Consider the following 18,551-nt stretch of genomic DNA (forward strand, 5'->3'; position numbering starts at 1 on the left):
CACTTCCCCCGCATCTCAGCTCCCCACCTGCCAGTCCGTCCCCCGCTGCCCATGGAGCGCCGAGAACCGAAACCCGGCAACGGCTCACTACAAGTGGCTCTGCATCAATGAAGCTGCAATCAAGGGAAAGGGGGAGCAGGGCTTTCCCCTCACCTACAGGTGATAAAAATCCCCCAGCCTGGATGCCGTCTCCCACCCGGGGGAGAATCAGCCCAGCCCTTGCCCGTTTCCCCAGCGCACAGGTTAGACCGGAGGAGGCGGCAGCTCCGGCTCTGAGCGCGGGCGACAGCAGCGGCAGCCGCGCCCTCAGGGCCTCCCGCCCTCCGCGCCTCCCGCCCCGCTGCCGGGGCAGTCCCGGGGCCCTGGCCGGCTGCGCGCGGATGTGGCCCCACTCGCAGCCCCGCCAGGCGGACACTCACATGTGCTGAGCCGTGAGAGTCGACCAACGTTCCGGAGCGTAGGTGGTGTCGGCACCCCCGCGAGAGGCGAAAGAGCGGGACGGGTTGTGAGCGCTGCGCTGCCGCCGCGGAACCGCCACTGCGGTGCGCCCGCCCACCCTTTCCCGCGCCGCTGGCCAATGCGGACCGCGCCAGGAGCCGGCTTGAACCATCTGTTGTGAGGCGCCTCCCCCAGCCTTTTGCCGGGGGCTCCCGCCCAAGAGCAGGCGAGGACGGGGGAGCCTCCGGCCCCTGCAAGGAGCTCTTCGCCCTACGCATCTCGGGGGCTGTGGCCGTGCCCCGCCTCCTTCCCCCCCAACCAGGAATCGCCCTTCCCAGGGCTGCTGCTTCTCCCTCAGCGCTCGGCTCCCCTCACGCACGCCGCGCTCGGCTCCCCTCACGCGCCGCTCTCGAATCCCCTCACGCACAGTGCGCTCGGCTCCCCTCACGCACGCCGCTCTCGGATCCCCTCACGCACACCGCTTTCGGCTCCCCTCACCTGCCGCGCTCGGCTCCCCTCACGCACGCCGCTCTCGGATCCCCTCACGCACAGCGCGCTCGGCTCCCCTCACGCACGCCGCTCTCGGATCCCCTCACGCACAGCGCGCTCGGCTCCCCTCACGCACGCCGCTCTCGGATCCCCTCACCTGCTGCGCTTGGCTCCCCTCACGCACGCCGCTCTCGGATCCCTTCACGCACACCGCTCTCGGCTCCCCTCACCTGCCGCGCTCGGCTCCCCTCACGCACGCCGCGCTCGGCTCCCCTCACGCACGCCGCTCTCGGATCCCCTCACGCACAGCGCGCTCGGCTCCCCTCACGCACGCCGCGCTTGGCTCCCCTCACGCACATTGCGCTCGGCTCCCCTCACGCACGCCGCGCTCGGCTCCCCTCACGCACGCCGCTCTCGGATCCCCTCACGCACAGCGCGCTCGGCTCCCCTCACGCACGCCGCGCTTGGCTCCCCTCACGCACATTGCGCTCGGCTCCCCTCACGCACGCCGCGCTCGGCTCCCCTCACGCACGCCGCTCTCGGATCCCCTCACGCACAGCGCGCTCGGCTCCCCTCACCTGCCGCTCTCGGATCCCCTCACGCACACCGCTCTCGGCTCCCCTCACCTGCCGCTCTCGGCTCCCCTCACGCACGCCGCTCTCGGATCCCCTCACGCACAGCGCGCTCGGCTCCCCTCACGCACACCGCTCTCGGATCCCCTCACGCACACCGCTCTCGGCTCCCCTCACCTGCCGCGCTCGGCTCCCCTCACGCACGCCGCTCTCGGATCCCCTCACGCACACCGCTCTCGGATCCCCTCACAGCCCGGACAGCCGCCTCAACAATGCCAGGTGGGGTAGCGACAGGTTCGTGGATGCCAGGGAGCAGGAGCTGCATGTGGGGCTGATCCTCCTCAGGTGCGCAGGTGATAAAGTCCCAACCTGATAAAATTTTTGCACTTCTCGCGTAGTAACCGGAATTCTCCACGTGGAATGTTGCACGGGTGTCTCATCCCGCTTCAGTGTCACAAACAGGGCTAGAACATGTCTGTGTCTGGAGTTAAACATCTCTTGTGAGCAAGCTCTCCCAAAAGAGTCAAGTCTCTTTCACTATTTAAGGGGTTTGAGTTTTAGCCTTTCCCGTTCCCAGCCGGAGGGTTTTCCCACAAACATGAGGTCAATCAATGTGCCGAGTCCTTTATTTTGGGTCTCCACTCCGAGCAACAGTAATTGAGATACTTACAACGCGGGTATAAAATTTCACGGAAGCAGAACGATAGTTCTTGTTTTACTTCTCTTTTTGTATTAATAATTTCTTTGTTACAGACGCCTTTGATCATGCTTTTTAACTAGGTGCCTGTGTTTCCTGTTCATTCTGCAGAGAAGATCCAGGGTCTAAGACACTAGCTTTATTCCAACAGGTTCTAGAGTAATATTTTTAGGAAGTCATGTCAAGAAAAAGATGTAAATTTATCTAAATTTTTAGCGACTTAAAGTTAAGAAAATAATCTTGAGATTCATGCTTTGTAAAGGAAAAAATGTGCATTTCTTTAATGGGTAAACACAAATTCTAATTTTGTCTTTTTTTTTTTTTTCTTTTTTTCTTTTTTTTTTTTCAACTCTCAGATTCTTATTTCTCACCAGAACAGTGTCAAATTACAGATTTAAAACCAGAGTATGGACCAGACACAATTTGCAGGACTTGAGAATTTGATGTATAGTCAATTTTATGATGGGGTGAACGTCAAAGGGTCAAAATAAGCTGGATAATCTTGCAATTAAATTAATCAGAAATTAAATTAATCCTAAATCCTTTTATTGTAAAAATATATGATTTCTGGAAGCCAACCAGTTGTATTTTATATGAATGCTGTTATGACATGGCTTGTAAGTGATTTACTTACCACTTCATGTTACTCCAAATAGACTTTCAAAGATGGGATCTATTTCTTGCCTGATAGGAAAGTTTTATCTTTGCTTTAAAGGGGCTCAACATAGCTGAGCTTTATCTTATTACAAAAAAAAGTCTAAAAAGTATACAAAATTAAGCAATTGCAGTCTTCCTTGTGAGACTCCAAATGGATGAAATTTTGTCCTCAATATGCAGTGTAATGCCTCTAAATCTGAAGGGATGATTTGTCATTGCAAGACATTTTTAAGGAACGATTTCTATATAGTTATAATTAGCAGAATGATGAATTGGCTAGTGAATCTTCCATTAATCTTACAAAGCTATTCTCAAGGCTAAGTTATTCCCATATATATTCTAATCAAGACTGATCATAATAATTTTGTGAGATATTATGTCTAACATTAATGCAAGGTTTTGTCTTACTACTTTAAAATGTTATTATTTATTTTATTAATATATAGAAATTCCTTCTAACAGCTTAAATAAATTGAACTAGATACCAAATATGAAAAATTGCTCTTCACTTGAGTGAACTGCATGCTGTCATCATAAATGAGAGACAAAGGATGGTTGGAAATAAAACCACATCTAGGCAAGAAACTGATCTCTGAAACTGAAAATACAAATAATTTGTTCAACTGTACAAGAAATCTTGGCAAAGTCTAAAAGCATAGGCAGGTAAGCATATCTCAGTCTGCTGCTATAATAAAAAATACTGGTAAATATAAAAATTTACGTCTTAAGTCTCAAAGTAATATTTCTCTATTAAGTGGTTTAATTTACAAAATTACTACAGCAAAGGCAGTTGCTTACCTTTTTTTTTTTAAATATGTATTCTTTCTGCTTGCTAATTACCCTTTTGTTACTTTTTGTATAGATTAACTGTATCACAAATTCTGCATGCATATGCCATGTATGTATGTCATGGATGTTAATAGGGAGAGATCAATTTAGGGTTTTTCTTCTGTATTTTTACTTGCCCTTTACTTTGGAATGTGGCCTTGGGCAGCTTGCTGAACTTGCCTGTGAATCACTCTTTCATCTGTGAGATCTGGGATCATCATACTTGAAGAAGGGCACCTTACTAGTAATAGCTTTTCATGAATTATCTATAAAAAATTAACTAGTAAATAGCATCTTTGAATATAGGCGTCCGATCATTGTGCATCATAACATGTGGCCATGTGTGCCGCAGCCCAGAAAGTCAGCTGTATCCCAGGCTGCCCCAAAAGCTGGATGACCAGCAGCTTGAGGGAGGTGATTCTCCTCCTCCACTGCTCCTATGGGATTCCCCCTGGAGCACCGCATCCAGTTTTGAGGCTCCCAACACAAGGAGGGTGCTGAAGCCCCTCTGGAGACAGACTGGAAGAATTTGGGCTGTTCAGCCTGGAGAAGAGAAGGCTCCAGGGAGACTTTTGAGACCCTTGCACTGCTTAAATGGCTCCAAGTGAGCTGGAGAGTGACTTTGAACAAGAGGCTGGAGTAATAGGACAAGTGAGAATGGCTTTCCACTGACAGAAGCCAGGGTTAGATCTATATTAGGAAGAAATTCTTCCCTCTGAGGGAGATGAGGCACTGGTGCAGAGAAGCTGTGGACATCCCATCCTTGTAAGTTATTCAAGGCCTGGCTGGATGAGGATTTGAGCAACCTGGAAGATGTCTCTGCCCATGGCAGAGGGGCTGGAACTAAATGATCTGTGTCTCCAACACAAACCATTCTATGATTCTAGGATAACAGCATTTTCTCCTATTTCATTCTCAGCAGCAGATATTTGGCAGTTTAAAGAGTGTAAAATAAGGTTTAAAACCCAGGCAGTGTTTTTTGTCAAATATAGTAAACAAAATCATCAAAGATCCTATGTGAAAGTCATTTAGCGAAAAAGCCTTTTTTTCATTGGTTAAGCAGTGCATTGACACTGTGTGCAGAGGTAAAGCTGCAAGCAATTATAGTTTAGGAGACTAAAGATGGAGAATGAGCAGGTTTCCACAGAGTTAATGATGAAAACACTGTATCTCTGAAAAACTTGGTTTTCTTCATGAAACATTATTGCAGTGCCTAGTTATGGGACTTCAATGACATGAGGATCCAGTACCACCAAGAAAACAATTCAAAAACTATTTTGGTGTGTTTTTCATGTGCAGAAGGTGTTCATTAACACAATAAGCTCAGGAAACACCATCTCTTGCCATTTCCACACTACACATTTGTTTACCCTAAGAATTTTGGTTTTATGGTTGTGTGCATATTGCATATAGTTATGCTGTGATTTTCTTTCCCCATCTTTTCTTTATGCAAAGTTGAGCAAAATGTGATCTATTAGGGTGATGCTTTCAGGAGAGTTAAAAATATTAATATACACTAGCTGTTATAATCAATTTTTTATCCCTAATGTCTTTGAAGATCCATTAACCTTAAATCAATCCAACAAATCCGATTATTCTTGCCAGCTTCCTTTTTCCAAATAAAGATATATCAAGTTACATTAATAGCATCAGTAATTAAATATTAGTGTGAAGGTAAAAGCAAACCCTAAGATCCAAATAGTGCAAACTTGGGCCATGGATTTAGTTCAGATCTTGAAGCAGGCTGTTCTCTGAAGTGAAACAGCCAAAACCATACAATGGGAACTCAGCATGTGAGTGTAAAAACAAAGTTGGAATTTTAACCCACCTCCTCCTTTTCCTTTTTTTCTGTATGTTAAGTTCCCAGTGGAAAAAAAAAAAAAAAAAAAAAAAACAGAAAAACAACAACCCTGGGACTGCAGAAACTAATCGGAAACATACCTTGGAGCCTTCATAAAGTTGCTTTGTTATGAGGACAAAGCAGATTTGTGGGAATGTTACCACATTTTATAAAGTGTCAAAAGCTAGGATTTTTTTTTTTTTTTTTTTTAATTTTGGTTATGTGCCAGTGATGACTCAGGAACTGTTATGAAAATGAATGTGCTATTTCAAATGTGGCAAGATCTAGCCTAGATTTAGACAGTGTAGTGTATTTACATAAGCAAACAAATTCACCTCGGAAGCTGCAGAACTGAAACCAGTTGAAATGTCATTTTGCTGCTGACACTAATGAGCAAGCAAAAGCATGGATGGACAGTGCTAACTGCTGGAAATGCCAGTGGATGTTAAGTGGAATGTCAAGTTCCTACCCCACAGGGCCATGTCTTCTGCTAGCAAGCAACTGTATCTGCAAGGGGAAGGGGAAAACAGGAAAGCAGCAATAGCAACAAAGAGGCACATGAAGTACTTTAAAATATAGCTGTCTAAACTTCAGCACGTAAGATAGCTGTCTGTTTGATTCCAAGATGAGTCTTTCCGTGTAAACACAGCTACCAAAACTGTTAGTTTTTGCATGTTCTTTGATAACTGTGGTAACTGGTAAGTGCAATCTCATGTTTCCTATCCCCTTCCTCAGAACACGTTAAGGGAAATGGATCATAACTCCAGTGCTGACAGGGAAGTGTTCAGCATTGACAGTCTGTAGTTTTAGAACACTTTTCTCTTCCGAAGGGCTTTGCAACCACTGATTAGTTAATCAGTTCTGCGTTAGTTCTGGGGAAGCACACAATCCTTCCTCTAAACATTTGGGCTTTGTTACAGGTCCTAAAGACTGAGCTGTGCTGTGAGCTGGGTGAGAACACGTGAAGAGAGGCAGCTCAGACACAGCTTCTCATCTTCAAATCACTTGGCAAACAGCCTGCTGTTGATGTTAACCTTGGTCATTCCTTGAGAGGCAATGACATTCCATATAATGATGGAACTAATTCTTTTTTCATAGTGGCTGTACCACTCAGTCATTGTCTTGCTGTTCGTTCTGAATTCTTGTTATTACCCTCCTGTCTGCTACAGACATTCTGTTGCATGTCATATTAAGAGATACTGCATATAAAGAGAGGTTCTGCTATAGGCTGAAAGTCAAAATAGCTGGTGTTGTAATTTTAATACAATTTTTTCACCCAAAGCTCTTTGACTATTAATCATATGTCATGCTATTTTTTCCAAATTTGTTGTATCTTGTATCTATCACATCAAAAATCTTTTTTTCCTTCCACCACCTTTTCCCTTCCCTTCATATTTCATCGCTCCCTATTTTAATGGCAAACAAAACAAAAATTCTGGTTGTGATCTGATTCATTTTCATTGAAGGGTGAATTCTGGTATTTATATAGAGCTGTTTTAAAGTAGGCAGTTTGCTAAATCCGTCGTCTTGGGTTTTAACTTTCATCCTTTAATTTTTTAACTTTAGGATATTGTCGTGTGCTGTTTCCAGTTTTCTGGGTGCTTTGTGTCTCTTATCTTTCCTGCTTAATCATTAACAGCCAACTCTCTACGTGGTAATGTGTTTAGAGTTAAAAATACTTTGTGCCATTGTACCACCTCCCAGGAATTTGAAAAAGATTTACAGCTGCTACTCAATGGAGGTTGTAAAAAAATGCTGTGATTCTTTTTAACATGAAACTAAGGCATAGAAGGGGGAAATGAACTGACTGAAGTGCTTTACACTTCTTAGTGCTTTACACTTCTGTTCAGTTGTGAAAGTCTTTGCTACTGGTCTCTCTGCAGACACCTCTCATGTTTTTGTCAATCTAATGGCATTAGCAGCTTTACAATTGGTCTCTTGCTGGTATGCAGTGCACCGAGGTGATATACAAGGTGGCTATATGGTCACAATATATAGATCTTGGTCTCTGAGATTTATAGCTGATTTGGCTGTAAAGAACAATGGGTAAGACTTGGATGAGTTGGTGCTGCATTATGTGCCACATCTAAGATGAAACTAGATGAAAAGTTTTCTAAGATGAAAAGTTTCTGCTGAAATACTGCATTGTGGGCCCAGTCTATTTCTATTCATCTTATACTACAAAAAAAAAAAAAAAAAGAAAAAGAAGAGAAAAAGGACAAGACAAGAGTATATTGAAGTTATGCGCATTTTAGGAATCTGTCATACTGTGAGGTTTTTTTGTGCTGAAATCATACAGCTACTATCATCTTGTACAGAATTCATGCAGTTTTAATCACCATTCTCCCATTATTGATGAGCAGGAATTTCAGTAGCAGTTTGGCCCTTTGTACTTAATTCTGGTATAATTTAGAGCCTTGGACAAACACTATTATTCTGCTTTACCTGCCTAGTTGCAGGAGATGAGGAAGTTACCTGGAACTGAGGGAATTCTCTTTGTTGTGAGGGTAAAGCAAGATGTGCTCATTCATATATTCTAAATCTAAAGAGCTGGTTCTTGCATATATTTCACTTGAGTGCACCCTCTGCTACTGTTCTCATTTGTGCTTTATATCTGGCTCTCTGTGTAGGGAATTTGTGCACTGGGATTTGTGTTCTCACTCTTGGATACAGTTTCTTAAGGCCTTTGTCCAACAGACTGCTTGCTTGTGAGTAACTGCCGGGGAACCCCATTCTGTGCGATGTTACTGAATGTTTCCTTGGTGCATGTAGGAAACATTTGCAGGTGTTTCCTGGTTTTGGTGGGGAGGGTTTATGCGCAAAAAGTAAATAGCAAGCACAAAATGCTACAAATTCCCTTTCCTGGTTCTTTTGCAAAAGGAAGGAAAGATTATGTGAGAAGTGAACTGTTGCAAATCTATTTTAAAATACAGCTAAGTACATTTACACCATGGATTTGCAAACCAGAAATTAATTAACTGCTTTGTATTTTGCTAGGATGGGCAAAGATTTTTTTTTTCTTTTCTTTGTGATTAAAAAGAAAAAAAAAAAAAGAAGGAAGCAAGAAGACCTCTGTTCTTGACCTTGTTCATTGTTACCATCTGCAAAGTATACAGTATACAAACAAGGTCTTACATGGAGCTGTGTCTGTGTTTTTTTGTGGGCATTGTTATTAAACACATCCTTGTATTTAAATTAAAATAAATCAACAACATAAAGATAAAAAATAACCAGCTTAAAGGTTGTGTGAACCCTGATGCTCTGAGTGCAATAAGAGCCAAATGCTGTTTGCAGAAAGCCAGTGAAGCACAAAATATAGCAGCATGTATCCCTCCCTGTGTGCCTTATTATCTCTCACACATTATTGAGGCACCCCATCTTGCACAGTGTGTGGCTGAATAACCCCCTGCTGCTGAGTGGATTCATGCCTGCTGTTCATTTTTGAAAAGTAATTTTGTACAATTATCCTGCTAAATATTGATAGCTTTCACCGCTCCAGCCACGGCTAATTAAAAGACACACTGTGTAAAATTTTAATTAGGATTCACGTCAGGGTGAAAAATGACAAAAAAGAAAGAAAAAAAAAAAAAGAAAAGAGATAAAAAAGAGGAAAAATAAAGGAAAGAAAGGGAGAAAAACAAAATCTGTCGGCATTTGTGGGGGGACTGTTGAATCTCTTTTTATCTTCAGATTTATTGCCCTTCCCAGGCTGTTCTCAGCTCCTGATCTGAGGGTATGGAAGAAAAGAGTTCCTCAGTGTAATCCTGTATTTTATACATTCTCAGTAGAAGGTTATATGTTTTCTACTGTGCTGGTCGCTATCCTTTCAACTGCACAATAATGACTGCAGGAACCAGACTTTTCCTGAGGACTGATGGCCACTGAGCTGGAACCTTGGCCCAATGAAGAGAAGGCAGTCATTAACTCCAACTGGGCTTCATTCATATTCTATACATTGGTTTTGGTTGTACATAAGTCAAAATAATCATTAAAGGGAAATATGTGTGAGACAGGGAATGAACCCTTATTTTAACTTACATGGCCCACATTATTCCATTTGCTTTAAAATGGAAAAAATGATGTAAAATCTATAGTATCTGTAGTATGGATATCTCTCATGAAGAAATGTGTAATGCTGATTGTTACGTGTCAGCTGCAGGGAAGTTTTGGAAGTGTTTTCAGACTTCTCTGATAAAATTTAATGCATGCAAATTTTAATTAAAAATTAATAGAAAAGGAGTGAGCAAGTATCCACCAAAAGTAATTTAAACTCTAAAAGCCACCTACATTTTGTAGTGAAATTTATTTCTATTTGGGGGCTGACTTTGTCTCCTTCACCATGCTCCATATTTGAGGAATTTGCATTTAGGTGTTAGACAACTACAAGTGTGTCCCTCATACAAGGAATTTCCTCCAGTGCACAAAAATAACATTACTTAGTGTTAACTTTCTAAGACTGCCACTTACTAAAGGCACTGTTAATTTTTTTTTTTTTTTTTTTTTTTTACCCATTTACTAACAGACTACATTATGTAGTCTTTCTTCAGTAAGAAAGGTTAAAACCCAGAGGGGCTTGTGCTCACGGGCAAAATTTTGGGATCCTAGAATGGTGATGAAAGCAACAGTTGACTACAGCAGAGCCTTTTGGAAGCACATCTTTTTAATACATCATATCTATAGAGGGGGCAAAGTCAGATTAAAGATTTTAAAGGACCCTTTGTTACACTTGTGCTGCCAATTTATATTTGCTCTATTCTCCTTAAACTGTGAGGGAAGAATGTAAATTGTAAGTATTCTTGGCTGGAATATATGAATGATCCAGATTATGTAATGTGAATAAATGAAGAGACACCATCATTGCTTAGAGATAAAATTAACTGAGTACAGAGAAAAGACGATTTGCATTCATAAAACACTGAAATTATTATCTTAATAATATTGGAAGAAAGTGTATAGGAAGTAAAGCTCCAATGTTAATATTTGCCAATTGAGCCTTTATTATTTGTCAGTATGTAATTTAGTTATGGGTAATTTATTATTAATGCTGATTTTAGGGGTTCATTCTCTGGAATTCTCAGCTTTGCTGAATTCAGCAGCTCCTAAAGCTGGTGGCTTCTTTGAGCTGAAAGTCAAACCCTGGCCCATCCAACCTGTGCTTTGCCTAACTGTAAATGGAATGGGATCACAATATATCTTTCAGCTCTTTTATAGGTCAAAACATAACCAGTAGAAAAAAAAATTACCTCATATTATGTGAAAGCTATGTGTGCACCAATTTATGTATGTATAAATAGTGATTGTTTTCATATGTTGTGGTTTGGATTTTTCATTAGCCAATATAAATATGATGACTAAGGTTCCTAAGTAACTGATTTACAGATCTTCTGGGAAAATAATAATTAATAGTCATAAATGTTTGCAAAATTTAAACAGATGTAGAAACCTGACATGACAAATACATATACTAATTTGGAAATCTGAAAAAGCAAAATGCTTCTGTGACTGTCTTCCAACATGAAGAATCCTGTTATGGAAGTGGCTGTCTTCCCCTCAAAACAACCTCTGCTAATGAGCATGTTTGTCACTGTGGTACATCTGGTAATTTGCTCTTACCACATTGTTATGGGGCAGTAGAGGCCTGGGCCATCAAACTACTAATCAGAATGCTGCATTTCAACCCATCTATGTTGGAGGTAATTTCACGTCATCCACCTTCTGTCCCCCAGTCCACCCAGGGGCAGCTGAACAAATACTGGGTACTAATAATGCAAAGTAAGAAAAGATGAATAGCCTCAGGAGCCTCTGGATCAGTCTGTAACAAAATATAATTGGGGTTGGCACTTAGATCTGCACAGCATTAAAGTCTTACCTGCTGAAGAGCAGGATACCCCTCAGGTATGGAAAAAATTTGGATAGCTTGGCTGCCACAGAACATGTAGGGGTGCAATGTAAATATATCCCATGCCATGGAAGCACCTCTAAGCATTTGGGGCTAAGCTCTGTGATGAATTGTTGGGTTTCCACAGGTTCCAGATCCTGTGAAGATATTTCAGTTCAGGCAGAGCATGAGGCTGATTTATCTATATTCACACTGTGCTGTTGCTGAGTTAAGAAGCCGCCAGAACTCAGAGGCAGGAGGATATTAACTACTCTCTAAAAAACAGCACTGAGTGCATAGCAAACATGATACTTCACTATGCCCCTTGCTCTTGATTGTAACTCTTGAGTTTCCTGCAACTGTGAATGACGTTACATGGCTTGTCCCTGGGAACAATATTGCATAAATTATTATTTAGGCAGAGGAATTTCTGTCAAATTCAGATAGATAAGAGATTTCTTTATTGGAAAATCAAATCAAAAGCTTTCCTACTCCCACTACAATTTGTCTGAAACAGAATATACAGCAGGCATTGCAGCATGACTTATAGGGAACAGTTGTAAAAAATAATTCTTTAGAATCCATTCTTTCCTGATGCTGGTTTACACATTATTATATGTAATGCCTGCATAATCTCACAGTAAACTCAGGGTAAACTGTTGGTTACCATAATTTCATTAGCATATGTGTCACAGCAAGATTAAATCATATTAACTTCATTATTCACTTAATCTTACAATATTGTACCATTAAAGTAATTACTTCTTCACAACATTTTCTCTATCACAAACTCTGCAGCAGTATCACTAAGTACCACAAGCTAGTCCTGCCCACAGACAAACAGCCCAGCATGCTAAGTACTTTGCCTTTTATTGTTTGGGTCCTATTTAAAACAGCAGGGATTAATGGTAGCATTGCTGCTATTCCAGTCCTGTTAGGCAACAAGAAGGCACTGTCTGCTCATCCTTACAAATATAGGTCCAAACTGTTCCCAAAGGCAGTGCAGGAAAATTAGCCATTTGCTACTGGAAGCATGCACTGAATGGCATGTGAGGCCTCTTGTCAGATGACAAAACTTTACTTGCTACATGTAGATCTGCATTTGAAAGAAAAGATTCCTTATTCCCCTGTGTTTGTGTTCTTTTGCCATATCTGAGCTGAACATTGTGATGTTATTTCAGGTACTTCACATTTTATGTATTTGAGATCCACATATATCCCTGGCAGTATTTCAGCGGCATTGAAGTTTTAGCCAGGACCAAGTCACTTCTTGCTACGTAAAAACCAAACAAATTAAAAAATCCCCATGCCTCTCCCCCATCCCAAAACCAAACACAGAAGAAATCACTTTAGCAGAGTTAAGATCACTTCTTGTGTAAGCGCTGGTGGGTATTATGAATGTTTTACCTCTAAACTGAAATACACATTCGAGAGGTTGGTTCTAATTTTCAAATGAATGTACAAAAAATTCCTTAATTTTTGAGGCTTTGCTCTTGTTTAGGTCCATGCATCACTAAACATCCCTTTTTACCTGACAGTTTGGCTTATCTAAGTCAGTCTATTTTGTATTAACAGAGGTTTTTCCTCCACCTTGAAAAGCTGGGATTTAAAAGTATTTTCCTCCCATCTCTCCACCTTGAAAAGCTGGGATTTAAAAGTATTTTCCTCCCATCTCTCATATGAGAAATCTCTAATGCAATTGCCCTATACCCTCTGGTTACTCATTTCTTACCTTCTCTCACAGCTCCTCATCGAAGAGAACATGTCCAGGCAGAGGGGCAACAGCAGATACATGCACAGACTGGAGAATGTTGCCATCTGAGGTGTGTGTAGGCAAGAAATGTACAAAATCAAGCATGGAAATAAAAATGAATACATGCTGAAAGGGTGTAAAATTTAAACTCAAAAGTTATTCAGAAAGAGGTCAAACAAGAGAGTGGGGGGTGATGGAGTATGAGGAGGGAAACTGAATAAAGAGATTCAGCTTGAAACAAAATATAAGACAAGATGATAATGTTCTTGATTGTCCGAAATGAACTAGAAAAAAGAAGTCCTGAAAATCTCTGAACTGGACCCTATGTGAACCTTTCTAGAAGAAAATGCACACCCGCACAGAATAATTCATAAAATGATAATATATTAATAATCAATAATAAATTTTTGAGTATAAACATCTCTCAGACTATTAGATATTTACTTTAATCCAGGGTGTAAAGTCATATATTCTTAAGAATATCACTGTCTAACTCTGAATTCTGTTTGAACATCACCGTCTGATTGATTTTTTTTTTAAAGACTGATATTTTATTTAGGACTGTGTAAAATAGGTATGCATACACAGATAGCCCCAACATATTCTTATCAGGATCTGTCACCTTTGCCTCAAGATTCTGTGCCGAATGAAATCTGCTTTAGATTTATTTTTCTTTTAGAGGTGGAGTTAGCTAATTCAGTACACTTGAGTTGAAATGAGAATTACAGAAACTCTTATGACTAATCTATACACACTGACTAGTATGGGTTTAGTTTCAACAGTACAGCTATTTTTGTAGCGACTCTTATTTTGGATTTCTTTGATTACTATCCTTACTTTAAATATGTTTTTAATCAACTTTGAATGGTCACAGTGAGATGTGGACAGCTGTGAGATAGCTCTGTTTGCATTTTATACTGGTTTGCTGTTTGTGCAGATTACTGAGGGACTGTTCTCGAACTAGCAAATCCCATGCTTTTAAAGCACCAGGGCTAAGTTGAATCTAAAACTAAGCTTTTATATCATTGCCTGTAAACAAATTCTGTTCTGCTTTTGGGAAATCTGGAACTATTCTGCCTATGCCTACATAATGAAATGATTCTGAATTTAGAGTAGCACTCGAGAGCTCACCTGAGTAGAATGTGCTTGACTGCAGTCGCTTAAATTCTACAAAAAATACCTGAGCACTGCTGGCATCCATCAATTTACGGGCTTATGTCTATTTGCTGTTCTTTAAACTCCTACCTCTCTATTAACTGAAAGTTTGTTTAATAAGTCTGTTGATCTTGAAGGAAAGATTATTTAAAATAATTCATGATGGAATAAAAAATAATGAAGCTTGCTGCAGAGAAAAAAATTGACAGTGTTCTGCTGAGTTCATCTTTTACTGTGCAAACAATCTTAAAAGGAGCTCATAGGCTTGTGTGAAGAAATTGTAAGAAATGAGGTGTTCAGAGTATTTTCCCTCTGCATTGTCTCTCATGGATGCTTTTCATGCAATATTATGCCATTAAATTGGCAGAAGTGTTCCATTTTGTTAAGTTTTACCTATTAAATGGGAGGATTCTCTGTATTGTTGTTTCTGCTCCATGCCAGGACACAAGCACCATCAGGTTTATGCCATTAGATGTGCAGTATCTGCACGTGCCATTGAGTTGAAATTTAGATATACTTTTCTATTTTAGTGGAATTCTTGCTATTTATTTGCTTTTAGTTGTTTAGTAGAAGTTGTTGCTATATCATCATCAGTTTAATGAAGCTAGTAGCAAGTAATCCAGAGAGATGGTACCAATGTTGGAAATAAGTGAATTCATATAAATGAGAACACCTTGCCTGTTGCATATTTAGGTATTTTCCTTCTCTACCATATGTAATTTTATGAAAAAGACTAATTTTTTCAGCAACTGTCTCTACATTTGAGTTCCTATGTTTGTATGTGAATAAACTGAATAGATCATAACTAAACTTGTCATTACAGCAATCTACATCAGGAGTTAGTCCCATGTTTATTCTTGAATTTTACCTAAGGTTGAGCACGAGTTTTAGGTAAAAAAGGATTATGTATAAAAGTATGTGTATGTTGTTGTTTAAGAGAGAAAGAATAGGCAAGAGGATGGTTCATTATTTTTGAAGTAGATTTCTGAGTAGATTTCCAGAAATCAAACATCAGTGTGAAAGGGATGTTACTGTGCTGTGTGGGCTGCACTCTATCCTCTCCATACACAGTCATGTCCTTCACCTGAACTTGCATCTTTGTGAAGCCAGTGAGTATGATTCAGAGTTTTCATTATTACTAGAGAGGCAGGCATTTTTTGCTAAACAGTACTGAGTGATGTGTGGTGATTTTATGATCTTATCCGGGCATTAGGGAGTTGGAGCTAAACTCATCTCCCTTAGAGTCACATGAACCACAGTTCATGGACCATGGTGATAAAAAGCAAATTGTTTTATTCAGTTCACATTAAACTTAAACTTCAGGCCCTGGAGACTTGTAGAAAGAATGTGTTAACATTTATCTTACAGAGCTCAGTCTTCTAGGAATAGCAATCATTCAGCAGCAGAGCAGAGAGAATGCTAAGGCTTTCAGGAGTATGGCATTTTGTCCTGAAGGAAGTATTGTGCTACAAACTAAATTTTGAATTTTGGGAATGCAGTTTTCAGGGGATGTGTGTGCTGCTCCCAAAGGGTCATAGGAATAATATTTGTGCATTCTAAAGTTAAGTCAAATCTTAATTATTGCTGAAGATAAAACCAAAAGAGCAAAGTCTGTTCCTGTTACCTGAGAGATTCCCATCATATTTGAGTAGGGGACAGAATGAGAAGAGCTGGGTGGGAAAAGGGCCTCAAACAGAGGTTTTGGCTGATCCCCATATCCCCTTATAGTACACATAGTAGCAAGTATGTGTTGATTTAGAGCAAAGAAGCATTTGCCTGTCAAGTATGATCCCAAGATTATATTGTTGTTCATCATCAGTGATGAATCATCATTCAGTGACAACAGTGCACTAGAAGGCACTGGAAAATTAAAACCAAATTGACACACAATATGGAAGCGGGTGGATGTATCATAGGGAGAAATTAAGATTCAGGAACTTATTTCCAATGTAGAATCATTGTGGAGGAGTATATTCTGGATTCCAGGAATAAAAGACAGCACATTTTTCTTTGGAGTAATATGCTCATAAATATCTGCAATATTTCTTCAATGTTTCAGCATTGTGAATTCACAGAAGGAATAATAATGCACTTGTAGTTTGAACAGCGATAAGCTATTTTTCTGCTATCCAAAAATGGGCATCAGCATGTAAAAATCCCTTTTTCCCCCAAGTCTGTGTCAACCAGAAACAGCTTTGATTTCACAGCTGGTCACCATTACAAACTGAGAACTTTCAGCAAGTTCTTCAACTCTGTTTCTCCTGATTAGGTAAATGGGTGCTATTCCCTGAAATTATCAAAGCACAAATGGAATGAAATTAAAAGATAGCTTAGTGCCTAACATAAGTTAATAAAACTGGTTTGCCTGGGGAAATAGACTGGTTTGTCTAGGATTTCAAAGAGATTAAACCAACCAATTGATGATAGCATAATCAGCCAGAATACTGGCTTATATAAGCTTACAAAATTTACAGAATTTTAAATGATATCTCTGTGTTCAAGAAGCCTGCCGACATAACAGTGAGTGTTCATAGCTAAGCCTGGCATTCTTTGTTCAAGAATTAGATGGAACCTACTATATCTGTATGTTTCCTTCATAATTAGGCAAAGACTTAACAAGGAGGTATAGGGACTGTAGGTCTTGCACTAGTTCTCTCCTGCAGCAGGAACTCCTCCTGTAATGGGAATTGCAACCGTCTGCCCAGTACTCACAGAACCTTTATGGCTTGTTTGCCTTTCCTGTTTAAAAGTCAACATAGTAAGTTAGAGGCTGATTTCATCGAGACTGAAGAAATGTTAACCAAAGCAATGAGAGCAAAGCCATTCTCTAACTACAACATGGAAAGACATATCAGAAAGTGTTGGATAATGCTAACCTTGGAATCATCACAAATATGAACAGTCACATTCTTTTTGATTACTAGCACTTTATGGGTACCTAATTCTCTTTATTAAATTGCCTCCCCTCTGAAAATATTGCAGTACATACTGAATAGGCTCTACAAAGTGTAGGAGTTGTTCCTTCTTTATGGAGTTTTATTTTTGTACTTTTAATGAGGGAAAATACTAACTGCCTTTTTCTGAAGTTCAATTAGTTTTTGCATTAAGTTCAAGTTAGCATCCTTTTAGATGCATGGCTAATTTCTCTTCTGCCTGTCTGGATAAAGATCTCCTAAATTAGATTAATTTCTACTATGAAACATATTTTTCAAGGGCACCTTTTAACTCTTGATACTCTGTGTTACAGGACATTCTAGACTGTTCCATATTTAGTTTCTCTCCAGTTGTGCTCATGTCTCTTGCTGTTCCCACATTTCTAAAATCTCTCCAATTCTTCTTCTTTATTCTTACTTGGTTCGCCAACCTGGAAGCACTATCCTCATTTCTCAAATGGAGTGCAATAGATTGCATCTGTCTTACGCATGACTCCTGTAGCAATGCCTCCCAGAATGAGATCAGTCTTTTGTGTTTGAGCATCATGTTATTAACTCATTATAGGCTTTAGATGTTTTTATGCTGAAATGATGCCTTGCCAGATGGTCCCCATTTTGCTTTTCTGTATTTCATCTGTCTTTCCTAAGTGTAGAGCATTTTACACTTACCTTTATTGAATTTAACTTTGTTCAGTTTAGATTCTCTCCAACCTGCCAAGATAATTTTGAATTCTCAGCTCTGAAATGTTTGCAGCAGCTCTAAAGGATGTGCCACAGACAGATTTTTTAATTATCCTCTACTTTTATTATCTGTACTGATAACAGAAAATACTTCTTAGACTGAGTTACAACACCACCCCTCCATGGATCCCACTTAAAATATTTTCATTGTTTGACAAAGGAACATATTTCAGAACTTTTACATGTATATAACCTGATAGAACTTATATATATATTCTTTCTGCAATTTCCATCAAGGACATATACCAGTCCTTAAGTATTTGTCTCTCAGTGCAGCAGTGCTTCAGAGCTTAAGGAAGACTCAGTCCCTCAGTATTTTTGTACTGCTTCTGTCTGTGAACCATGCCACAGGCACATCATTAACTATCACATGCTTGTAACACAGAATGTTGTACCAAAGTAATTCTAAGATCACAGAAAATCTTCTATCTCAGCAACATTTCTGCATTGACTGGGAACTCTTGGGACACACAGCAGAAATATTAGTTATTGGAATTAGCAAAAATTTTCTTCATTATTTATGCTGTTTTTGATTCATGTAATGTTATGCCATGCTACTCTTCAACTGAA

At 40.2% G+C, this 18,551-nt stretch overlaps 2 protein-coding genes across 3 annotated transcripts in view; one reads left to right on the top strand and one right to left on the bottom strand.

The window, feature by feature from the left end:
- The window catches only part of SULF2 (sulfatase 2), an 81,805-nt gene extending 81,264 nt beyond the window's left edge, over window positions 1-541 (bottom strand). The window contains exon 1 of one of the 2 annotated variants that reach the window (XM_056507742.1): window positions 420-541. The gene's annotated coding sequence lies outside the window, so the exon portion shown is untranslated. Of the gene's footprint in view, window positions 1-27; window positions 249-419 lie in introns of those variants that run through there. The other variant, XM_056507746.1, reaches the window with a different exon arrangement.
- On the top strand, window positions 183-13,282 carry LOC130261501 (uncharacterized protein DKFZp434B061-like). The gene is made up of 3 exons (XM_056507810.1): window positions 183-421; window positions 462-1,844; window positions 13,144-13,282. The coding sequence occupies exons 1-3, from the start codon at window positions 183-185 to the stop codon at window positions 13,280-13,282; spliced, it is 1,761 nt and encodes a 586-aa protein (XP_056363785.1).
- The last annotated feature ends 5,269 nt before the right edge of the window (window positions 13,283-18,551 follow it).

Source organism: Oenanthe melanoleuca, chromosome 20 (assembly GCF_029582105.1).
Source record: "Oenanthe melanoleuca isolate GR-GAL-2019-014 chromosome 20, OMel1.0, whole genome shotgun sequence".
Classification (NCBI taxonomy): Eukaryota; Metazoa; Chordata; class Aves; order Passeriformes; family Muscicapidae; genus Oenanthe; species Oenanthe melanoleuca.

What these genes read in the sequence shown, in the direction of transcription:
- LOC130261501 (XM_056507810.1), top strand. Translation starts at nt 183, where the DNA reads ATGCCGTCTCCCACCCGGGGGAGAATCAGCCCAGCCCTTGCCCGTTTC. An exon ending in CGCCAGGCGGACACTCACAT is followed by an intron (nt 422 to 461) that starts GTGCTGAGCCGT and finishes TCCGGAGCGTAG; the next exon opens with GTGGTGTCGGCACCCCCGCG. An exon ending in GTGGGGCTGATCCTCCTCAG is followed by an intron (nt 1,845 to 13,143) that starts GTGCGCAGGTGA and finishes CTTCTCTCACAG; the next exon opens with CTCCTCATCGAAGAGAACAT.